This window comes from Pseudopodoces humilis, chromosome 2 (assembly GCF_049639895.1).
Source record: "Pseudopodoces humilis isolate 2021_Gansu_Grassland_sample_001 chromosome 2, ASM4963989v1, whole genome shotgun sequence".
Lineage (NCBI taxonomy): Eukaryota > Metazoa > Chordata > Aves > Passeriformes > Paridae > Pseudopodoces > Pseudopodoces humilis.
The window spans coordinates 24386286-24411606 of record NC_142201.1 but is presented as its reverse complement, the minus strand read 5'-3'; the positions used below and the strand labels follow the sequence as shown (position 1 = coordinate 24411606).

General features: G+C 37.0%; 1 protein-coding gene across 4 annotated transcripts in view; it reads right to left on the bottom strand.

Annotated features, from left to right (window-relative positions):
- Window positions 1–25321, bottom strand: part of ARHGEF7 (Rho guanine nucleotide exchange factor 7) — a 118589-nt gene that overhangs the window by 9632 nt on the left and 83636 nt on the right. For 3 of the 4 annotated variants that reach the window (XM_014250956.2, XM_014250966.2, XM_014250960.2), the window contains 9 exons: window positions 23102–23240; window positions 22168–22227; window positions 20718–20864; window positions 18795–18881; window positions 16435–16513; window positions 14929–15068; window positions 13984–14208; window positions 12889–12982; window positions 10170–10259 (listed from right to left, as the gene is read on the bottom strand). In XM_014250956.2, coding sequence (XP_014106431.1) covers window positions 10170–10259; window positions 12889–12982; window positions 13984–14208; window positions 14929–15068; window positions 16435–16513; window positions 18795–18881; window positions 20718–20864; window positions 22168–22227; window positions 23102–23240 — 1061 coding nt within the window. Of the gene's footprint in view, window positions 1–6844; window positions 7022–10169; window positions 10260–12888; window positions 12983–13983; window positions 14209–14928; window positions 15069–16434; window positions 16514–18794; window positions 18882–20717; window positions 20865–22167; window positions 22228–23101; window positions 23241–25321 lie in introns of all 4 variants that reach the window. The other variant, XM_005516598.3, reaches the window with a different exon arrangement.

Sequence of the window (25321 nt, the reverse complement as noted above, 5' to 3'; positions counted from 1 at the left end):
CAATATCCCCTAAATTCCACCTTATGCCTTCATCAAGTCCTTTTATGCCTACCCTCTGTGTAACCATTTCCCTCTGCAAAAGCTTTAGGACATGAAGAGAGGGTTGTGTTACAGTACAGTGGGCACTTCCTACTGAATTAATACTGAAAGGACAGTCTAGGAAGTTTATACAGCTCAGATAATCCTAAACACCTTTGAGACATACTCCACGCTTTCATGAAATAGGGTGGAAGAATCAAGTTACTTTAGTTTGCCATATCTGCTATTCCTCAATCCTAAGCATCCAAGTTTTGCACTGAATTTTATTACACAACACTATTCCAAGTCAAACAGGCCCAAGGACTGTATTTAAACTGACCTCAAACAACTGCCTAATTCACCTTGAGACAGCATAACCACAAGTACTAGTCAGTTAGCTTGTTGGGGTTTTTCATCTGGGTATTTGTTGTTGTTTGGTTTAGTTTGGGTTCGGTTTTTTTTTGTTTTTTTTAGGATGGACATCCCACACCTCCCAAGCTACCCAAAACAGGGTTTCATTTGGCTTGGGTTTTTTTTAGTAGGGGGTGGGTATCGAGGGAAGCAAGGTAGATAGGACAAGAAAGTATGTTTGACAAACCCAAACAATTGCTTCAAGATTAGCAAACAAATATTAAGGCCAAGTAAGTTACCGTAACTTCTCAACAGGGAACTCTTAAATCCAGGGTCTTGGAAGAATGCCCCACTGCTTAGAAGTCTGTTGAATAATAAAGGCAAACAACTGACCACTACAATCAAGATTCAACTAAGTTTCCATAAGTTGAATTCCATGAAAAAAAATAAAGGTATCTAGTCAATATCAGTATTTTGCAGTGTAGAGTGGAGAATAAAGAATTATAATGTTTTTTGACAAAACCATACCCTAAATTATAGGTTTAGCAAATTTAGCTTCCAGAGTAAGGCCAGTAACAACACAGCCCGCCTGACGTTTCAGACCAGGGCTCCAGGCCTTAGCAATACCCCCTACTTAATGTGGTAGAAATAAAGGAATAGGCCTGTGAGGAACAGGCCCCAGCTTTTGGTTTTCAGTGTCTGATCCCCTTTCCAGCTAAATCAGTCAGTCAAAAACAAGCAAGCAGTTCTGAGCATTTCTAGAAATAAGGAAAGCTGAAACCTGTTTGGGTATTTACAAGGTTGAAAGACTTCATAATAAAAGTTCACTTCATACCTGCCTGAACAGGTAGAGTTTCACTCCTAGCCTTGGAGTATGGTCTAGACACCAATCCTAGAAGATACTATAGCAGAGACTGAATGTCACAGCAGTTCCTGTCACTGTTGGACACGAAATGAGTCACAAGGACACAGCTCGAGGTGTGGTGAAAGAAGGAGAGCACTTTATTTTTTTCTCTCAGTATTTATAAGTCTCTGACCATGGCCAGGGATTGGATAGTCAGGTTAACATCTTCCCAAATACACTGGCCGTGAGAGATGTCCATCAAAAGATGTGTATCAGAAAGAATGTATACATATCTATGTTTACAGTCACTGTCCTGGGAAAGTCTTTAGAAACTATGTCAACAAGATCAAAAAACTGAGTTTTCAGGGTGACAGGTTCTCACTGATATCTGTTTGCAACCCTAGCTCACAACATCAGCTTTTTATTCACTCTACCCCAAAAGGAGCATGACCTCTTACAAAATGGTTGATACAGAGTCAACGCCCCTGCCATGGGCAGAGACACCTTCCCCTAGACCAGGTTCCTCAGAGCCCCATCCAAACAGGCCTCGAGAACTCCCAGGGATGGGGCATCCACAGTTCCTCTGGGCACCATGCCATTTTTATACAGCACCATCCTGGCTCCTGACAGAAGCAAGGCTTCAGAAAGAGATGTACTGGTAGACAGTCTGGTCCTTTATTTTGAACCATTTAGAAGACTAATATTGAAGGGGGTTCAAAAGTCTTCCAAGGAGAGAAGTAAGAAAAGGGGGGTGAAATTCAGAAAACTTTCCACTTTAACTGGATATTAAATCTCTGCCTACGTTCAAAGACTTTGTCTGTCCAGGAACCATTTAAGCCAAGAGTAAAATAGAGGTGGGTATTCACATGATCTGCTCAGAGTAGCTAATTTCAAGGCATCAGTTAAAAGACAGCTGTCCCCAGTCAGTTCCTCCAGCTGAAGGATGGGAGAAGGCTCATAGTCGTAGAAGACTATGAGTGCCCTAATTTAAGGTATGGAAGTCAGATGTGTTGGGACAGTGGTAATTTCAGGAGGTGCACAGCTTTATCTGAGGCCATGAGCAAAGACTCTGTTGCACAGCTTTTAAGTATTGCTGTTTTCTTCACTTCTTCATATCTTTACTGTGATTAGGAGAGGTAAGGAGGGGAACAAAGCAGGATAAAGGTCAAAAATTTGAAACACTACTTGTAAGTATACAATACTGTTTTTCACCAACTTTACAAGCTAAGAAGCTCTCAGAAATTAGAGTTTCAATGAAAGGAGTGTGACTTGCCACTAAAAAACAAGTGTGTGTATACACAACTGTTTAGATCTACCATTAATCATTGGCATGTACAGATGTGCACATTTCCTAGTGAAGCAAATGTCAGACAAAAAAATTACTTATTATTTTAAATACTCAGTGTTTCACTGTGTTTGTTATATTAAAGATGTTAAAGCAGATGAGAGCAGACCTGCCAAATTAACCTTCTCTTCCTTAATAAATTTTTCATGAGGTCCTAATAGAGAGAATTCTAAAAATGCTACTCCCAGACTCTGCATGTGTTGAGATTTAAAAATTGGAAAAATCTGTGCTACAGATCTGCCAAAATCAAAAGGATATCCTCTACTATCTTTGCAAAGAAAAGAAAAATCAGAACCCAAATATCAGCTAAACTTTAGTTCACTGTATAGGATACACCATTGTTTGCAAATTTTTGGGAATAATAGAAAGGCTTGGGCATGAAGTTGTTTTGTCTTTCTTTTTAACTAACAGAGATACACAAACAGGAATAAAACCCCACATGACTCAGTTGACTGAGCTGGGCAGTTTACAGCACTATGCTTGAATGAGTAAAATGGAAACAAAGTGGACTGAAATATAACTTCATATGTAAGTGTCAGTCATGTAAGAATAGAATGAATAGCTTGAAAAGACAGATACACCATCTGAAGACATGGGAGATTCCTAAGACAACATTTCAAAAGAGCTACTCCACTAAACTGCCTGTATTTCACTAACCAATACAAAAACTTCCAAGCAGATAGCTGCAGGACTAGAGTTGCTACAATGATAGCAAAACAAAGTTAAGACTTTTTAATAGAGAAGGGTGGTTATTAAATTTATTGTGATGTAAACATTTTAGCACATAGCAGATTGATTTGTTTAAATTCGCTCATATGTAAACATATTTTAAGTAGAAACACTAAGGATAACTATTGCTTTAAAAAGAAGAATGATGTAATATTAAATCATGAAAACACAAAGATATATACACCCTTAGTATATCCATAAAATTTCTCTCTGGCAATAGGACCTGCAGAAGTATCAGATTGTTTCGATAATACAGCCCATGCTTTTACTGAGAATATATCAATAAAAAAAAAGCCCCAAAACAACAACAAAAAACCAAACCAAACCGAAAAACCAACCAAACAAAAAAAACCCACAAAGAAAACCAAACAAAAAAAACTATAAGGAAGGAAATAAAATGAATTTAAGAGGAGAGGAAGGCAACAGAAAAACAATTTATAGATGGCAATGTCTCTGAAATTATTTTTACAAAAAAGAGGATATAGAAGAATACATATTTCACATTACATTGAATTTCCTGTAGATGTCAACTACATTAAACAAAGATTACACACTTATATCAAAAAAGGCCTTTCACGTCAGCATATGATTCCTCTGGGAAAAAGGGAGTAAAAGAAAGGAGGCACATAGGGAGAAGAGGATGTATTAAGTTACAAGTTCTGCTGTCCTTTCCCCCTGTGTAATAATTAAGTATTAAAGTCACAGTCTAGCAAATGCAAAATTTATTTCAACTGTACATAACAGATGTCCTTTTCATATAAAACAAAACACTTAATTGATATATGCAATCACAAACAATATGCATACTGTACAGTACAATGAAACATTCAGATATACATCCATTTTGCATTTTCCAAAGGCAGTCACCTACTAAAGATGGCTTCTCCCATTCACAAATGAAGTGCACAATAATATATTATTCTTTCTATGTTTTACGTCACTATATACACATTACTGTGTTTTGGCAAGATTATGCAAAACACCCAATCAATATTGGTTGGCTTCAGTTTATGGTTACGTGCTAATTTATATGGAAACAGTGCATAAGCCATGAGAAGAGGGCCTGACAATGGCTTGAACCTACCTTCCAATTCAGGTTCTTCATCCTTCCAGTGTATTTGTAACTGTACACATACAATTTACAGAATTGCATAAACATAAGGTACTGTTATTACCATGACTAAAGTTCCACAAAAATAGAAACACTGAACCTTTGGACTGAATACCACCATTTCCACATTTGCCTTTTTTTTTGTTTGTTTGTTTCAAGCATTTTGCATTAATATTCCTGATCAGTTCACAATAGTTTACAGCCTGTAACATTGAAGACATAGAATGGTTTTAAATGTGCTGTGATGTTAATATGAGAATACACAATATGAGAGATCCTAATTATGATAGTACTTAATGACTTAAATGCTACAATAATTAATGGTGGTAAACTGTCAAAGCTTTGGTGCATAGAAAGTCAAAACCTTCGGATCTAGATAACAAAACTTTCTGCGTGATAAGGAAAGTTCAAGTGCAACAACTGTATTACAAACTCATATTTACACTATATAACATGAAACAGACATACAGGAATTCTCATTTATCCAGTGCAGAAAATATTATTCAACTAGAACACCACAGCATAAGAAACAGGGCAAAAAACAATCCATACTTTCCATATATGTTAAAAAAACAAAACAAACAAAAAAAAAAAAACAACTGAAAAGAAGAAGGGAGTGAAGTGAGTTACAAATGTGCTGTGAAATGATATGGAGCACATATACTTAGCTCATTTCTCTGAGCAAGACTCCTCCATTTGCAAAAGGTTCAACATACACAAGTTCCTGGTCATTACATTAATATATGACCAGCAGTAAAATGCACTCTTGAAAACCCTCCTTGGTAAGCACTACTGCTTTTTTTAGTCACATTATAGAATGCCATCAACAGTGAGAGAGGATAAAGCATGGGATTAAACAAGACTGAGTGTAAATTGAAGACATGAACTGCCCTGAAGCATCTTCTCCACACTGACCACCTTCTGGAATCGTGCACGTCTAGCAATTGCAACTTTCTGATCATGTAACCTGCAGAAAGGTATTGATTACCCTTTAAACAGTGTGATCAAGTTCCCAGGCTGCTGTTGAATTTCATCACAATTACTCTGAACTTGTTCATAGAATAGTATCTGAACACTGGATAACATGCTTACATGAAAAGCGATAAGGGCGTGTTGCACTTGGGAACTCTGGAGAAACCGAGAGCTGTTTCTGTCCTTTCATCACTTTCACCACACTTTTCTCTAATGCTTATAAATATTTGGAAAACATGCCGTTTTTGTTTTGATGCCAATTACTTCAGCAACAAGACAGAACACACACACACAGTTCACCCCAGCAGTGCCCCAGGTGCAGGTTTGAGACCTTCAGCTGTGCACAGCATGTCAATTCTCTGAAAAAGCCAACATGACTGTAAGTGAAGAGCTGCTGCTGAAAACAAACCTGCTTACGAGAGAAGTTACAAGACACAATAAAATCTGTCACAGACATGCTCCAAACAGTACAACCCAAAAGCCAAGCATTCTATTATTCAGAACTTCAAACAAGCCAATTTGATCACAGTTGTACCTAGAGTTTGAGATGCTGAACACTGGAGCCTCCATCAGGGGAATCATTTTCATCTCGTCTTTTCAAGAAGAATGGTCAATTGAGAGTTGACAGTTGTGTATTTTAACAGGCAAGTAAACATCTAAACCCTGCTTTCTGCCACACTACTGCATACAGTAAAGTGACAGCATGACCACAGGTAACATGAGAGTACCAAAACACTGCATGTAATGAGCATGGACTGCCAGGTTTTCATGACAATTGCCAGACTGGGGTGGGGAAAGAGCAGTGAGGTCCTTCATATAAACGTTTTAAGCAATGAGCAAAAGACAGCAGTATAAAACCAGAAAATTTTATGGATTAGCAAATGCTCTTCCAAACAAATAGGCCAGATACATGAATATCTGAATGATTTTACAGCTCTTGTACTGCTTATTTTTAAGCTGCATTTCACTTACTCTACCAGCTATGTATTTTGTTAAGAATATGTAGAAAATCCAACCACTACCACTAAGGTATTTCCATATAGCTGGCACTCAGCTCTCAAACCAGTATGGTTTCAGTACAAAATATAAAAATGTGCTTATCCAAAATAAAAAACAAAATAAAGGACCTGTTACTACACTGACCAAGTCAAAAGAAAAAAAAAGACCATTCAGAGCTACAAATTAACATCTATCAGTTAAAAAAAAGACCCTCAAGAAGTATCATCCTGAACAGGATATACACTTTTTAGAATGACTTATTTGTACGTGTACTGAATTGGCAATAGAGCCTTCCACCAGGTATAACTGAAATTTCAGGAGCTCCCTCAGAGGTTGTTAAAATATCACATTAAAGAGACAAGGAACAGCAAGAAAACATCTAAGAAAAGCAGGCTGTGATACAACAAGCATTTGTTAAGAAAAAGCTCAGAAGTGCATTAGTTCTGGTGAGAGATATATGAGCAACAGCTCTTACGAGATGTAGACCCCATTCTGTAACTATGGGCTGTCCATATACTGTCATAGTCAGAGTCTTCTGAGAGGTCTGAAGGCTCCAAACGAGAAAGACTACTGCGACGACCCAAGGAGTCTAGACTTGATTGGTCATCATCAGCCAAGACGTGATTATGCATCAGGTCAGTGCCTTGCCATGCTAAGGATGTACAGGTGAAATGAAATGGTGGATGTGGATAGGCAGAGGTGGGATGAGGAGGAGAACGTAAGGAATAGCCACAACCAAACACATGAAATAAAAGCAAAAAGGTGATGGGAAGAGAAGGAAAAGAGAAAATATTGTTAAAAAGGCACCAAAGTTGGGTTTTTTATTTTTTTTTTTCAAATTTGTTTGGGGTTCAGGTATAAATTACACTCAGCATATAATAACGTTTGAACGGTTACAATAAAATTTTGAAGTGATTTTTAAGTTTCTAGGCAGTCTCAGCTGAGAATTTTGAGCAACAAAATATTGTTTGAAAGTAGAATTTTTTGAAGAGGAAGTCAGGTTCTTTTGAAATACAGTTAGTTCTGGTCTGGAGAGGATTTGACTGGGCACAGAGCAGTAAACAAACACAGTAAGCCAGCATGATCCAGCACCAATGTGAAAAGCAACAGCCCCTTCCCCATCACATATCTGTACCTCATCCTTTCCCTCCCTTGCAATGACACAGTCCTTTGTAGAGCTGCTTCATGAGCCAGGTCAGGAAACAGCTTCAGATGAAAAAATCTTTTGTAGGGTTAGTTTTTTCAAGCAGATAATTTTCCCACCAGCTCACAACACAGCCAACAGAAGTGCTTGTGTCACCACCATGAAGAGGAAAATGAAGGGGGAAAAAGAAAAGCAAAGGTTCTCATGCAGAGCAGGGCTGCTAATTACTAAATCAGCAGCAACATCTTGCACTCATTGTCAAAGCGCATTTTTTTCTGTGCCCACACCCCTTGTTATTTGTTAAACCATGTGGTAAATTAACTCACAGAAAAACATGGCCAAGAGCCTAACAGTTACACAGCCTAGACTATTCTGACCCCTCACACACCTCTTCCTACATGCCTGAGACCATCCCCCAGTTAAATACCTTTAGATCTCTAGGGTAGTTGGTCAAACACAGTAAGGACAGTCTTTTAATTTCTCAAGGCCTGGCAATATCCAAGGAATGAAGCTATGTAAGTGGCCATGTTATGAGCCACCATAAACATGATATTGCAGAGAATTTTAAGTCTTCATTTGAAGCAGAAATGCAAAATACGCTCAGTGTTCAAAATGCATGAGAAAGTCAGATCTACCCAAATTAAATCCCACTTCTTTCCCACCCAAACAACTGATAAAGAGCTGCTCTGCTACTTCTAATGTCACACCTTATCAGTTTGCACTGGTGCCATAATTCTGTACTGACACTGCCAAAAGCAGCAGATTAAGGTGCAGGTAGGGGAATTGCCCAGTGAGTGCTGTGAGGGACAGGCAGAATATTAACAGGGAGGTAAGAATGAAGTATGCAAAAAAACAGCATACTTCACAGGTGACAGGCAACTCTCTCATTCTATTATTCAAAACTGACTACTGCTCCAACAGAAGCAATTCCAGCTTTATTGGTTCTTTCCCCATTTCCAATTCCAGTTCACAAATGGACCTTCTGAAACCTAGCGTTAGGTGACAACACTATGCTTTCCAAACAAATCTGCTGTGTGCCTAATCAATAAAAAAATTGTATCTTGCTGCAATTAAGAGCCAATAAAAGCTGCTGACTTCTGATGTATGCAATGATACCCACAGCACTATGTATATTTCTTAAATATACATAGACAGAAAAAATAGGCAAGCAAAAAAAATTGTATCCAATTCATATCTGCACACACACACACTACTGTGCAAGTGCAAATGTTTTCCCAACCATTTCTTGTCACATTATCCTTGGAAATAACAGATCACAGTGGAGGTGTTTAAACAGCAATCATCTCATTTTATTTTGTTTGGAACAACAGTATATCTTCAGAACTTTGAACTCATTCATTCCCTTTATCCAATTAAACACACTACTGTAATGACTGTAGGACTATAAAAAAGATTAGTATTAATAAAAAGTAATAGTAGTAGCTGATTTCATGATCTTGGAGATCTACAGTTCATTAAGACAGAAAAATTTAGGCTTTTGTTGTTACTTGAGACATTTTTACAGTCTAATATAACTACCATATTCCCATTGTAAGTTACATAGGAATACAAAGAAGCTGTTTTTTTCAAGGTGGCAATAGCAAATAAATATGTATTAGGAAAATTCAAGAACTAAGTCTGCAATTGCATTTTAGGACTTGAACTGTCAGCATGAAGTACTTTTGCTTGGAAGCAAAATGGGCCTAGAGCACTGTAGGCAGCAGTATGAGTGATTAATATGGCAAAATTTAAATAGCTTTAGTGGACAAGAAGTTACGATGTCCAGTCTTCTAGTTCCAGCAAAACCAGCCAAGTACTTCAAGATCATTATACTGTGTTCCAAGGATCTCCAAATTAAATTTGTATTCAACAGTGCAAAAAGGCACAAACGCAACAGCATTTTCTCCTTCCTTGTGTAAATGGAACACATGCTGGTGGACTCCCCTGCTTTGAGCAATGTTTTACTTACAATACAGAGGAACTCCACATGGCAACCTTGATTTGGATTAAATGAAGTAGGACCCCAGAGGCACGTTACAGGTTTTCAATATGCTAGGTATTGATCTGAGAAACTAAAAATGGCTTTAAGCAACACACATCTGAGAACAATCTCTCCTGAAAATGTTACGAGACGGATTAAAATTGGTAATTAATACTAAAAGCAACTAGTGGCAATAAAACTCAAGAAATTTTTATAGGTCTAGTTTACTTCTCCATGGAGAAAGTCTTTGTTGAACAGAACACAACAAAAATACAGTCCTCCAAAATTATGATGATTCTTCATTCCTCCTACTTACCAGCTTCTTGAAATTTATCCAAAAGCATGATTAGCAGTTATATTCAGTTCAGACACCTCTTAATCATTGGTGAAACTTTAGTACGATTTTAAACCATGACACATAGTCACATTTGGATTTTTGTTGTTTTGAATTGTTTCAAAATACTGAAAAAAATGATAGTCTCTAACCACGCTCCTTGGCAGCCAATACATAAACACCTGGCATTGACATTAAACCAGAAACAGGTTGTTATTATTATTTGCAGGTCCAACATGTTATTTGCAAAGGCCTGAGAATATACAGCACTCTCTTTTGCAAACTATGTTATTTGTGTTTTAGTTAGCCATTTCTACCCATTTCAGTACTTTCTAACTTACTTGAATTTAGTGTTTGACGTGTTTTGGCACTTGTGCAATATGCTTCAATGACTTTAAGAATTTGAGCATCTTCTTCTAAAGCAGCTGTACCTAGAATCAATGGGAAAAATAGAAATTTAAATGTGGGCGTGTTTCTTAATATAGAAAAGCCTTTGTAAATCAGTACAGTTCAGTTGAGTCTAAAGGTCAGCCAAATTAACCTTTTAAAATTCTTTTAGTCATACCGTTTTAAAAATCAAACTCCAATGAACAAAAGTAACAATATACTTACCATTCTATTAATTAATCGAATAAATCAAGAAACAGAATACTAAATCACAGAAAACATCTTGAAAACTTACTGTATTTGTGCATATATGTGTGTCTAAATATGTATATAAAATCAGATTTACCCCTTTCAACAGCTCATAATTCAAAATAAAACTCAGAATTAACAGCATAAATTCAGTCCAGTGCGCAGAAGGAAAGATGCCACTATCATGGACATATTTCTGTGAAAAGTGACTACTCTAAACTAACTTCAACGCAGAGACAGCACTACCGAACAAATGTAACTATTCAAGCTTAACAAGGTAACATTTTCCAAAAGGTAAAGCTCCACAGCAAATCTCATTGGGTGACTCAGTAAAAATACTGTCAAATTGTTCATTTGCAATAGAGTGAAATAAATTCCAATCAGAAATCAGAGGTGCCTCTACCATTATTAGTTTAGATGAAACCAGAAGTCTATGTGCAAGACAATTTGTTTTTTTAAATGCATTTTTCCTCTTTTCCCCTGTGAAATAACTGGGTTTGAAGATTTCCTGATACACGAATCTGAGCAGCCTTGGACATCAAAATGCAGTTGTATTCTCTGCCAGCCAATGCATCCTGTTGGGTTTAGTGATTATCACCAGAACAAAGCAAATTTTCCAAACATTTGTTGGCACAATCTAACTACTGCAGAAATTATCTTGACCCAATAAATTTTCCTACAGTTTAAGAGATGCAGGAACTCCAAAGTATGGGTTATCCCTCTTTCAAGGCAACAAAAATAATTGCATTTTGTAGTTAGAATGCAACACCATATTATTACAGTGGCAGGACAAATACTACACTTCTGAAATAGCATTTTGAGGGAACTCGGTTGAAACATCTCAGTTGTTTAGTCTGTTGAAATACTAATTTGACATAGCAGTTCTCAAAACAGAGCCCATAAATCCTCTGGATTCCTGAGAAGGGAAGTAACAAAACTCTCTATCAATATGCTTTAAGTCCGATAGAAGTGGAAAAATTTATAGTTCCACAAAATAGTTGAGAAAGTTGAAGGAACACTAACAGAAGCTTCTAAATACTGATTAAGGAAGATGAATACCTAGAATCTGTAAGAAACACTCTTTGACTAAAAGCTATAAAAAAATATCTTTCAATAAAAGTTATTGAATCAGGAGTAGAACAATGTATTTGCAAGCTACAGACACCTTCCTTCCCCAAGTCATAACCCTTAACTCCTCCCACTGTGTTCTTTAACAGTTGCTAAACCTGCAAGCTGACAGCTTCATCATCATCATTACAACTACTGAATCTCCATTTTGCAACAGCTCAAATGATACAGTATTACAGTACTTTTATTTTTCCTAAACAGATGCCTTCCTGTAAGGATAAAAAATCCTGAACTACAACATCCACCTGCACATCCATGAGCAGAGAATCATTCTACTCACTACCTTAACCTTTACCACATGAAATTCACAGAACATTTAGAAGGACTAACACCTTAGACAAACCAAGAGCACCCCAAGAAAAAGCTTTTTCTCTCCAACTCTATATAAGCCTGTGAGAGAAAACTGCCACAATAACACATTTCATGCACAGAACAATCATGGCACAGGCTCTATCTTAAAAAGCCCATGAACAAAGGACAGACACAGAGAAGCAAAAGCTACAGGAAAAATCTGTCCATTAAACACCTTGTTTTTTATTGATACAAGTAATCAGATTTTTCATTCGCACAAATTTCTAAGGAAAAATTACAGCAACACTGACAACTAAGTGAATACTGTGTTTGCTTGGTAACATTAATGCTCCCTCCACTTCAAATTTTCCCAACATCCAGATTTTGACCTCTCTCTTTCTGTGCATTACTCAGTCTCTCTTACATCAGCATTTTTCTTCAGACTTCAAGCAGCCTAAATATCTGCAATTTATTTAGATACAGACATGAGCAAATGACTTTATTTACAGGAGATGAGAAGACTGTTGAATCCTAGGAGGAGTGACCGTGGAAGAAACTTGTCTTAAAATCATCAGCAATAACCATTTTCCAATATTGAGGACAACAGAAGCTCCCACCAAAATCAATTTGAGAACATAGCTACCAAGTATTCTCGAGTGGTTCAGTATCTTCACTTTGTTATTTACAGTACTAAAAGACAGGTTTATCTCACAGAACTTCACATGGCTCTCTAGTTAACCTCCCTTCCTTCTGTAACAAACAGAAATAGGCACTTCACAGGGAGATATCCACTGTAGCAATCAGTAAAGCTCTACAAAGCAATTAATGCCATCACAGCATAAGATGAATGTAACAAACCATCCTCTGGAGATACCTACCCCACTCCCCTGACATGAGAGAGGAGACCAGCTGACTTGCTTACACTGTATATCTAACTTAGAGAATTTAAACGGATGTTAATTTCACCCTTTGTATTATGCAGATATTTGTTCAAGTGTCTCTTACTTTTTCTCAGTGCAAACTCCTCATCTGACGGCTTCCGCTCTGGCTTGCGTTTGGGAAGCAGCTTTTTCATGGTTTTAGGGCTTTTACTGAGATCCTGTACAGGAAAAATAAAAACAGTAGAGCTTCTAGACAGTATTTCAAGAATTTAACTTCTAAGACGCATACAGGAATTACTAACTAAAAACATTTTAACAGCACCAAAATTCAGTTTACTAATATTTTTTGCCAAGTCCAATTTGCCTGAATTGGCTAATTTCCTCTCTACCTTTCCTCCAACTATACATACACACAACCAAGTATTTTATCTGTCCTATTAACAGAAATATACATAAAACCTGCTGCAAAGGCATTCAGCCTGTTTGGGAGCTCGGAAGAGGCAGGAATACATTAACAGGTCTTCCTCCTGAACAGTTCAAGAGACAACCCATTTCACTTGACTACTGGAAAGCAAGTAAAAAAGGACCTAACAAGGAAGCTTGGCAGGTACTATACACTTCAAAGGCAAATTCTGTAAAAGTTTAGGTCTGGTCTTACAGAGATCTACAGGAAAAAAACAAACAATAACACAACAAACCTGCAGCATTTCTGCTCAAAATGTGGTCATGACAACTTACAGGAACAAAACTAAGTTTCAAGAACAAAAGGAATAAGCTGGTCTACCCTTTACCTTAAGGATACAATATATCTTCTGTGAAAATACAGAACAATAAAGTAAAAAGGTGACAGAGCAGAACCTACCAAAGATGTTCAAGATAGGTTTTGGATGTTATTGCATGCTAAACACTATAAAGACGATTGAAATTTTAATACATTGGAAAATTTATTGGTCTACACATGAAAGCATAAGAGGATTTTAAGTTAAATTACAAAATGAGTGCGTAGTGCAGCCAAACTGATACAGCCAAATAGAACTCTTATAGCTGTTAAGTCTCAGCACAAATCTTGCACTGCAGATAAACTCTTATTTTTTCCTGTTGTTTCGGAGATTCACAAAATTAAAGGAAAGTCACATACACACAGCCACCACAAAAAAAATGACAACTTCCTACTGAAGGCCAGCCACACTTGTCTTTTTTCTTGGCTGCTGCACCTCACCTCTTTATAGCAAAGAGCTGCTGAAGGCCGTAGTGGAGGTGCGGGCCGCAGGCAGCTCAGACTCCAAGGCTTGGGCGTTTTTGGAGGTTCCAGTGGTCCCCAGTTTATTGTGGTATGTGGAGTGCCATGATGTGATGGATGAGGGAGAGTGTGGTAGGCAGGAGTCAGTGGTATTGGCTTGCTGTCTGAATGCTTGCTGGAGGGAGTCACTGGGTGGGAAGGAAGCTGTCAAACGGGATGGGAAAGGAAAGAAAGCATATTTATTATCATAATGGAGACAGCGTCATCAAGGACTGGTGAAATAATCCCACTTGCTATAGCATTTCTGTTTATTACAGCTGGCCTTCGAAAAATTTAAAATTATTTTTATTAAACATTATATTTTGTATAATATATGTTTTATATTAAATATTAAATTGTTTTTATTAAATTATTTTTTTTAAAAAAGGAGCTTGCAATTTTATATATTTTTTTTGCCTACCCCAGACAGAGCAGAAATTAAAGGAAGAACAGCTACAAGCAGCCCTGCTCCCACTTCTCTCACCACTAAGGGTGGAGCTAAATTTAGAACCATTCATATCCAACAATTCAAATGCAGAGCTCAAAAGAAATTACTGTTTCGCCACAGCCTGTCAAGTAGATCACCAATTACAACCTACTGTTCTAAGTATACTTAAAAGATGGTGATGTAAGCACTTGGTCAAAACAGAAAAAGTAATGATAATGAACTTTCTTTCACCCCATTAAACTGTTACACTGAGTTTTAAGCATTTTATTCTTTGTCCACACAATTAAAAACAGAATTATCTTTTTACCTATTAAACTACGGTGACAAAATTCAGTTCTTGTTATTAATGACTATAAAAAAAAAAGGCTTTCCATGGTGCAATATCTGCCAGACAACTAATTCTGCTCATTCATTTCAGTCCAGAAGCTCTTTCTTACCGTGTGAGATGGCACAGAGTGAGGTTTAATGGTGGGATTCCCAACAGTTGTGACTTTGGTTTGCTTCTGCAGGTGATCCACCCATTCATGCAAATCTTGTTGGTTGTTACAAGATACTAATATCCTTTCAATCATATTTCCTAGGTGATAGATACCAGAAAGGCATAGGAAATGAAAAAAGAACAATTTAGTCCCCCTGACATGATTAAAAAGGACACTCATTTTCGAAAACATTATGCCCTCTCAATACTAAGCAAAATTTTAAAACACATTTTCGGTACAACAGCATCCCACTTTTCCAGGTTGTAACACACATTGCCTCCATTGCTTACTCAAGCACAGGAGCTCTAATTTTTTCCCCTGGCTCTAGTAATGAAGCACAACATTAAATGATAAGAGTAGGAGACAGACTCATCTACTAGCTTGATGCTTTTCCATCTTCCCCAGTAAAGCCAGCACATAGCCTATAAAATGTCATTCTTGAGTCTGTACACTACCACACAGGAAAAGTCATAAAATAAGAGTTCACCAATCTTCTCTCAGAAAAAGGCATAAAATTAAAGCTAAGGCAAAAGTCACTTGGGACTGTAATCTCAACCAAAGATAACTTTCATTTCTGCACTTAACACCATTTAACCCATCACATTCCTGTTGATGTCAGCTTCACAGCTATTATCTCAAAAAAGTATTTTTTTCTCAACATAAACAATTTTTTTCCCTTATGACTCATGGCATGCATACTTCAGACAGTCAACATTAGTTTATTTAAATGCAACCTGCTTGGAGGTAGAACTGATCCAGGAAATGAATGAAGATACAAAACTCCACCATGGGGACCCTACACTGTCCTTTAAATTGTCTCAGGACATCCATAATGAAATAAAGATTAAACAGATAGAAATTACCCAATATAAACATAGTGGCAACAATCACTAACATCAGAGATGCTAAAGGAACATCTCATTTTCACAGGAAAGACGTGGAAAATTTCTAGAAGAAAACCCTTGCTCAAAGCTCTTCCAGAGCCTCTCAAATTCCCATTCTTTAAGTAAGTAGTGTACTTTGAACTGCTTCATCACAAAAAATCCTCTCCAAAAGCTACTGCCTCCATCAAGATACAGAAATTCCAGGATGAATCCCATGCAAAGAGCTCCTTAACTGCTTAAGAGAAGTAGTAAAAAGCACCCTTCCAGTGAGGCCTGGGTAGCTGTGTTACAAAGTTGGTATAATCACAGGATGGCTGAGGCTGTAAGGCACCTCTGAGGGTCACACTCCCCACTGCTCAAGCACAGACACCTGGAGCTGGTTGCCTGGGACCATGGCCAGGGAGCTTTCCAGTACATTTCCAGTACCTCCAAGGACAGCCATTTCCCCAGGCACCCTTGTGCCAGTGCTTGGTCAGCCTCACAGTGAAAAAGTGGTTTTCCTCTGATCGGACTGAGCACTTGTTGTGTGAAACAGTATATCCTGGAATAACTGGTAAATAAAAATACAAATGGGCAATACCTGATATTTCAAATGCATTTTTATGGTTTTCACTGTCTTCTAGCTTTGTAATAGTCATTCCCGTCATAGGCAGTTTTCCCTTAAAAAAAAAGAGACAGCAACATTGACATTAAATACAAAACACAAAAACATTACCAATTCAAGAAAACACTAACCTCTGAAAAAAGACATTCATAGTAAATTGACACATACCCTGATGGGTTTAAAAACATTCAAAAATCCATATAAACATCTCACAGTTTTTAGTATGTCCAACTTCTGCAAATGACATCTTTGATATCAGTAAGTTTAGCTGATACCTATTCTGGCTACAAAATCCATACAAATACAATAGTCATCATTCCTCAGTCTCAGGTTCTTGAAACTGAGACCTTCAGGATCATCCATATTACATGACTGGAGGCAATAGTGACTCCTCTTTAAGCACATTTGTTTGCAAACTGTTTGATTAGCTCCCAGAATAAGGTGTGTAGAACAAGTGAATTTATAAAGGAGTATTTCACTAAATAAATGCATCAATAATTTACTGAAGATTTATCTCTCTAATAATGTCACTACTAAATTCCCTCATGGAAATACTTTGAGGGGAAAAAAGAAAGCAGTGAACACCTTCATGTTTGTAAATTTTCTTCAGAAGAACATGCTAATTTTGCAGAAGATCCTATTTTAAACCTAGTCAAGCAGGAAAAAAAAGTCAGTTTAGGATAACTTTTTGACCCTTTAGAAACACAGAAGAATTAATAAAATTGAGTATTTTTGGGATGAAAGGCTTTACCGAAAATGAAACTTCAATAAAAGTTCTTTAAGACAGATCCAGTATTCTCCTGCACAGAAACACTATTCAGCAAATACTGGCAAAAGCATAAATACTGTGTACTGTGGAATTTTGGCTTCAAGCAAAAAGAATAAAAATCAACTTTATGTTTTCCTCTCTCCTAATGACAGCAGAATGGACAAAGGTTTCTTAGAAGCTTGAAAGTGAAAAATCATTTGGTATTCTGTAGGCACAGAGCATGCTCAGGCCCAAATACCAAAGAGAAAGAAGGACTTCTCTTGTGGCAGCTTCCCCACTGAAGGAAACATTGTGGCCATATGAACTACACAATGCAGCTAAAATTTGCTCTTTTCCCTTTCTTCCCCATGTTTGCTGGTTCATTAATAACACAGCATACAACCACTACAAGAGAGATGTGCAAAATCTGCTGACACAGGTGGGGAGGCAATATAGGGGTACACTGGTGACAGAGATCACCTGAGCCATGTGGCAAGAAAAAGTACAAAGTCATCAAAACCAAACTGAAGTGAACTTGTGAATCATTTGTATTTCCCTTCTTTTAACAAACAATTGTGCAGCCCTCCTAAGAAGTATGGTACTTGCTCCTTGTGACTTCAGCTTGCCACTGGTAAAAGTTCTTCCCATTAGCTCACGTGGTAGATATCAGCTCTATCAACCAGATAATCTGAAGCCTGACCACAACTGGGCTATTCAGAAATGCAGGGAAGGTGTTATGCTGGGTGATGCCTCCAGTGGCATAATTTCCCTGAGAATGGCTGAGGGAACTGCATCATGACCTGCCCATATCCATCCCTGTTCCGAGATGTGAACCTCAGAAAAAACATCCAGGAGGCCCATGTTTTGCACTCTAGACATGGGCTCTGAGCAACTGTCTCAGACACAGTGATGGAATAATTTCACCTTGCTGTGAACACAGTCATCAAAATCTGAGACACCCTCAGTAATGGGACTATCACACATGAGGTTGAGAAGAAATAAAGAATTTTGCATTCAAGAGATGGGCATACATTGGAGCATGCCTTCCACTTCAACGTCAGCCAGAGACAATCTAGTATGTGAGCCCCAAAACAACTTCTACTCTGTGACTCAGTACTCATTAAACAGAAAAAACTAAAAGATTAATTTTAAAAGCGTGCCACTGATTCCAAGATAAAACACTAATGTGGATGCGTCTAAACAAATTGATGGGAACAGCCTAATTCATACTGACAAAAGCTTAAGGGGGCTGTGCAATTTTGTTAAATCTCAAGCAGCAGTCAAAGAGCACTAACAAACCTATGCAGAAACACTGGTTTCCCCACACAGATCTAAAAAGCTACCAATACTTCCTCTCATCAGCTAAAAAATCAGTTAAAAAATACCCCACAGCTACTAAGAAAATCAAACCCTGGGCTTCTAGGCCACAATTTTATAAGACAAATGACCACTTTTCTTATTGCAGATATTACCTTTTATCTTTATAAATGAAAAAGTTTAATCATCCTTCCAAGTTTCCTATGAAATATCATTTGGAAAGAACACAACCCCAACATGTTTTTACATATAAATAAACGTATTACTTTACCTGGTAGATAAACCCACTCATTCTTGGGCTGGCAGACAACATTAGCAAAATGTTAGGGAAGAGAAGAAGATACCTTTCATTCTTTTCCTTGTTAAAAAAAGAAAATTAAAAAGTAAATACACCATCACAAGACGCCTTTCCCATTTTTCTATCACTAAAAGCTATAACCATTATAACTGGATGATTACTCCACAAATATTTTCTCAGTGCAAAACTACCTCTCCATTGTATTTAGAAAAATAAGAAAGGGGGGGAAAAAAAGGAAAGAAGACAAAATTACTTATTTGCTATTTTAAAAGTGCTACTAAAACATGCCTATATTTTTTCCAGAAGAGTACAGCCTTCTATTTTAAAACAGGAATTGTACAGTCTGGGTGAAATACTGACCACGTTTAATATGATAACAACTTCGGCCAATTTCAGTACAACCAAAATTACATACTGGATCTATTTCTTCCTATAATTTAGATGGATACTGTTACAGTTGTATAGAGACTCTGGTCTCTCAAATTGGAGATGAGATTTTACCCATTTTACTGGATTATACCCGTAAGTAGGCAAGAGCAAAGCAATGATTACTATAGTCACAACAAAAGCACTCATTACTTCATTCCGGTTATAATTTGCTGGTTTCATGTATGAAGTTATCCATTGTGGCTTTGTTTTGGGGTATTTTTATGGAAGGAAGAATAAGTTTACTCTGAATCTACTGCTATAGACAACAAAAGGGAGAAGCATTTTAATGGCAAAATAAGTATATCCACTAACAAAGCCACTATCCTAATTTCAATCATCTTTGCAAAATTACAAGTCCTTAGCAGTTTTAATGTTTTGAAGTAAACATTTGCAAGTGTCTATATCACTTTAAGAAAGACAAAACCACAGTTGGTGTTGCACAAATTAAGCTGTCCTGTATCTCACCAGAAAGCTGAAATGCTAAACAGAAATTTCCAGAAGTCTATTGCATTTGACATTTTACCTCATGATGAGAGTGGGGAGGGTGATCTGTTTTGCTGGCTTCAAAAAGAGACATGACTGCAGAAGATGCACTATCAGCTCTACTGAATCATATTTATTTACTTTACCACCTAACAAAATATCTGAGAGAAAGATATCAAGTGACTAACTTCTAAATATTCAGTTGCATAAACATTTCCCTTTTTCTTCATATTTATGGACCTCTTTGTTCTAAGAGAGGAAATGGACTGAATGAGGTTGCAAATCAAAAGCAGGTTCAAAGCCTCACTGATTTTTCAGGAGAACAACACGTAATAAAAAGATGTCAATAACCTGTATAAAGGTGCCTTTCTGTTAGCACTTGCTTTTAAGATTATTTTAACATTACTTCTGGTTTTACAAGTTTTTCTTTATATTTTATTTGCTTCCTTGGTTAGGAAAAAAAAAATCCCTCAACTTTGTCACTTTTAACTTTCTAATGTATTGTCTTATTCTATTTCTCAAAGATCATCTGGTACTCAAGCTTGTATTTCAAAATTTACTACTCGAGTAATGTGCCCATAACAGCCAAAAAAAGTTTGTCTCAGACACCTTACAACATACAACTTTAAACCTTTTGCTATTTAAAACACACTGTAATAACTGCTATGCACAATGATCTTGTAACATAAGAACACATGGAAAATCTTGTTTAATTATGCCCTTCGAAAAAAGTTCTGCAAAAATCATCTTACAATGTTTATAACTACTGTATTCAGTCACTTTTCAGTAAATTTTAGAGATGAGACCATCCATCTTCAAGGAATTTTATTACAGGTTTTGTAAAAAAATGCCTTAAATCAACAGAGAAAGACTCCAGCTTAGATTACCATCTCTGAAGCACTCTCTTTATTTCTGTTATATAATGATCATAATGAATTTAATTCAAAATTGGAAGAAAGACAGGAAAGATGAGAAGGACATTACCTCACTTCCAGCACACTGAATCATGACTTGGGACATGTAAATCACATTGCCAAGTGTTTTGATATCCTCTCCCTCCCAACAACGAATAGCTTCTGTCAGTATTTGCAGTTCAAGTTCTTTCCGTTTCCTTACTTCTTGACATTGTGCCTAACAAACATAGGGAAAAATATCATCTCTATAAACTCTACCTATTTGGAAGGGTTAAGGGTAGAAATACCCTTAGAAACACCACTACAGTTGTATTTACTGCTGTGCTTGCGATACACAGAAGACAGCACCTTACTTGAAACACTTTCATTTCAATGACTATTACCAATGTTTTTTATGAACTATTTTTACTAACCTAAATATTATGGTTTTTCTATACACTGACTTCAATTACCCTTCCAAATTCAGTCATAGCTCTGTTACTCAAATTTCTCCTTTATATTTCAAATCCTGGTATGACTAAGCAAAAATGGACATACTCAACAGCAAAGAGTAACACAGCTGTCAAAAAATTAACTTTAACAGTTGTTTTCATGGTGTTATATGAAATTCAATGTTTTCTTGGATGTCAGAGCCAGGTATCAGAGATAAGGGCACACTCTCTGTGTGTTCAACAAAACATCTTTCAGTAAAAAGATATGCAAACCAAGAGTGTTTATAACCTTGTGTTATTACTTTTATTAAATAACTCCAACCTGCTCTACTCCTATTCATTTGAATTTTTCTCAACAGAATTGTTTCCTCTTCTTTGTATAGCACCCAACAGGATGTAATAGACAAACCTCTTCTGAACACTGATAAGACTAAATTTCTGGTTTAAAAAATTTTAAAATGTCACGTTATCATCAGCACACATTCCTAACAGGAAGCACAACACATTAAGTTTATTGTAACTGAGACTGCATTAATCATTGCATGTTGCAGTTGAGGCATAGTTTTACTTTTTCTTTTTTTTTTTGTAAAGATGGTAGCAGACAGCTTATCTGTTCAAATTAGGCTTCCTGTTCCAATTATTACTAGAAGTTTTACATCTTCTGAACTTCACTAGCACTACTTTCCTCTTCAACCTCTCTCAAATCCAACACCATTCCCTGAGAAGGAATGCATGTAGGAAAAAAAAATCAGAACATGTACTCATTAGCTGTAAAGAAGCCCTTCTTCAGGACACTAGTCATGCAAGCACTAGTGGAAAGGGAGATAAAGTATGATGAGAGGGCAGACAAAGAGGTGCAGAATACTTTGCACAACTCTTACACCAATAGTCTACTTACTACAACTCCTCAGCAAATTACCATCCTTAGCTCTGCCCGCATACAGCATTGATTTCCAGGCTTTTAAAAATTTATTAATTACATATTTAGTTCCATATTTATGAAAAAGCTTCACTTTTTTTAAGCAATAGAGGGAAATGTAATTAGAAAACATACTTAAAATATATAACCTATTCTTTTATCACTCTTACAGAAAGATTTTTGAAGGCAGTCATGGATTTTTGAATATCTGGACGATCCGGATGATAATCCTAAAAACAATGGAGAAAACATACATAAAAATTCAGTTCTAGCACAATTAATTTTAAAAAGTGTCAGAGGCTTAACTAAAGACGAATAAACAATTCTGCAAAATTGAAGTTGTACACTGATCTGGTCTTTTCATGGCCTTCTTATATTAAACACTGGTGGGTCTAGCTTGTAAAACTGCAGTTACTTAGCACAATCCTGGTTATACTTAAATTAGAGCCAAAGAAGTTTTACAAGACCTAGTGGATAGATTTTGAAATCCTTAGAGGAAAGTATTTATAGGGTTTTGTTTAGCAGGTTAGCTCTGTCACAAAGGTGATTCCCTACAAACTAACTAGCACTTCTGCTGTTACTGGCTGACAACCCAATCTGTGGCAAAACCCTCACACTTTCTATTTCTCTCTTTTTTTTTCCCACTCCAAACATCTAACCTGTAAAATGCAAAGGTGAAAAGAGAAGGTCCTCAAACACCTCCTCATCCTGTCAAGATCACTTTTGGACAGTGCTCATTAGCAGTCAGTGGGACTATTTTGCCAATGTGTTCAACGTGCTAAGGTGAAAAGCAGCACTCCTTCTACAAGTGACCTTAAGTAGTGTGCAGTTGACACATTCAATATCAAGTCAACTAGAGACCCTGGCAAGACTATTCTAGGAATGATGATTAGCTTCTCCGGATAGTTTTACTTTAAATGTTTAGCTTTTATAGGAAATTTTACTGCACTGACTTTTACATAAACCACTGCAGCCTATAGTTTAGAAGGCTGATGGAAGAGCAAACAAATGCAATTTTGGGTCCTATCATGTTTGACATGTACCTTTAAAATAATTGTTGTCAAATCATCACTAAGCTGGAACATAAATGCTGATAAGATATACCTCCATGTGCCTTTCAAGCTCTTTGAGTAAGGTGGGGTATTTATCCAGACGCATAAAAGGTTTGCTGAGGCCCGTGGTCAGTACAAGGATCCCAGGGCTGTTTGCACCTTTCATCTCCATGAATTCTCCCAGTTCCTCACTGTGTACACAAGATATTTAAGCAAATTAAGATTAAATTATCAAAACAAATAAATTACATTTGGATTCACGATTCAGTCTTTCACCTGCAACAAAGATGCCAATAAAACAGGAAGCCAAATAAAAAATTAATTCAAGTACAACTTAAGTGCTTAAGTGACCAGTTTGTGTATCAAATAAAATACAGGAACAAAGCCATGTGCAGATTTGGGGTCCAACCAGGGAAAAACATACATAGGATCAAATCTACTGTTCTAGACAACCAGTGCTCAAAGACAGCTCCTAATGTTGCACATTCTAGCAACAATTACAGAATAAAGCCGTATTTTATTACTCAGCTCTTTTTTCTAGTAAAATTGCATATGACGTTAAAGGTGGTTTACACAAGTAATACACAAGCAAGAGTCAAATGCTTCATATATAATTAAAAAATAGGTATTTTTATGGTGTCAGACACTAATGAGAAGACAGAACATTTCAGAAGTTTTTTCATTCCCACACTTACATGTTTAATGACTTCATATCACACTCAAGGTGTTAATGCAAAAAAATGACCAGCATCCATACAAATGGTAGAAATAGTCACTGTGCAGCCTATTCTCTAATGAGCTAGGGTTTCATTAAGTGTGGACTTGTACAACACACTTCTTTTCACAGCACAGCCACTGTAAGAAATCCATTCTCTCCATGTATCATGAATTGCTACTTCCCCTCTCCAGATATTTTTTGGTATATGAATAATTCAGAACTGGCCCAGCCCCTCAACTTTTACAGCAACTGACTTAAAACACCAGATCTCAGAATTTCAGCCCCCTTTGCTATCAAGGACATAAAATACCTACATCTTCTGCTTATAATGCAGAGATTTTAGATGACTATGGTGGAGGAGGACTAGCTTTTCAAGAGTTTAAATTACCAAGAACAAAATGAGCCCTCTCCATTCAGAATGGAAGATATGGCAGCATCTGGGCTGATTGCCAAGCTTCATAAAGTACAGGTTGCCAAAGAACACAGAATTCTAAAGGCAAAAATCTAAATAAAAGAAATACAGAAAGTCGTTTATTAAAATTGTAATGCCTTGCTGCATTCAAGACAAACACATAATCCTTTCCATTTTAGAACAAGTGACATTGCTTATTAATGCCATTTGTCCAAATAGATGATGACAACAGAACAAGAACACAAACATGGTGCTTAGGGGCATGGTTTAGTGGTGGACTTAGCAGTGCTGGATTAACAGTTGAATCCTATCTTAAAAGTCTTTTCAGTCTAAACAATTCTACAGTTCTCCAAACTGCGACCTTCCCATCCCAATACAAGTGCCCTACCCACCATCCCACCTGGATCATTCACCTCACAGAGACCAAAGTTTTTCCCAGTTCACAAAAAAGAAGGTACTTTTCCATACAGTTTACTCCAAGTTTACTTGTCTTCAGATTAGTTAACTGGAATTTACTTGCACTACCTCCTTGCTTATGTATATCCAGCACTGTTTCTGAATTGTCAGGTCCATCATCATTTTATATCATCTCTTTCAAGAGCTTTCTGTCCCCATTTTAAGGAGGCCCAGGCTCTCCTCAGCATTTGTGCCATTTCAGCTGCATTTAACTAGAGTGGAGAAAGAGGATGAGGGATTTCTCAACATCTGCTGTGCATTTAAAAAATGCAAAGAGAAGGGCTGGGCACACTTGGGAAAGACCCTGCAACCCTCTTAAGCAGGATATATCAGCAGCTTCAGGCCTTCTAAATCAGCTTGTGACATAAACAGGTTTTAGCCAAAATTAAAACACCTTGAAAAACTTTCTACAATACTTTACATGAAGAGTTATAATAATGCACAGTTGAAGCCAAGTACTTTTTGAGCTTAAATTTAAAACTAAGTAAAGCTGACCAGCACTGAATACCTAGAGGCTGAAGACCTACTTTGCCTAAAGCCTCCTTAATCACAGCCCTTGTTCAGCATCAAATCATATCACTTCAGAACCTGACAGCTGACTCAAATGGCACCCTAAACAAAGACTAAAGATTTTGACTCGTAACTGTGTCTTGGGTTTATGGTGTTACCAGATACTTCGAGGTCAA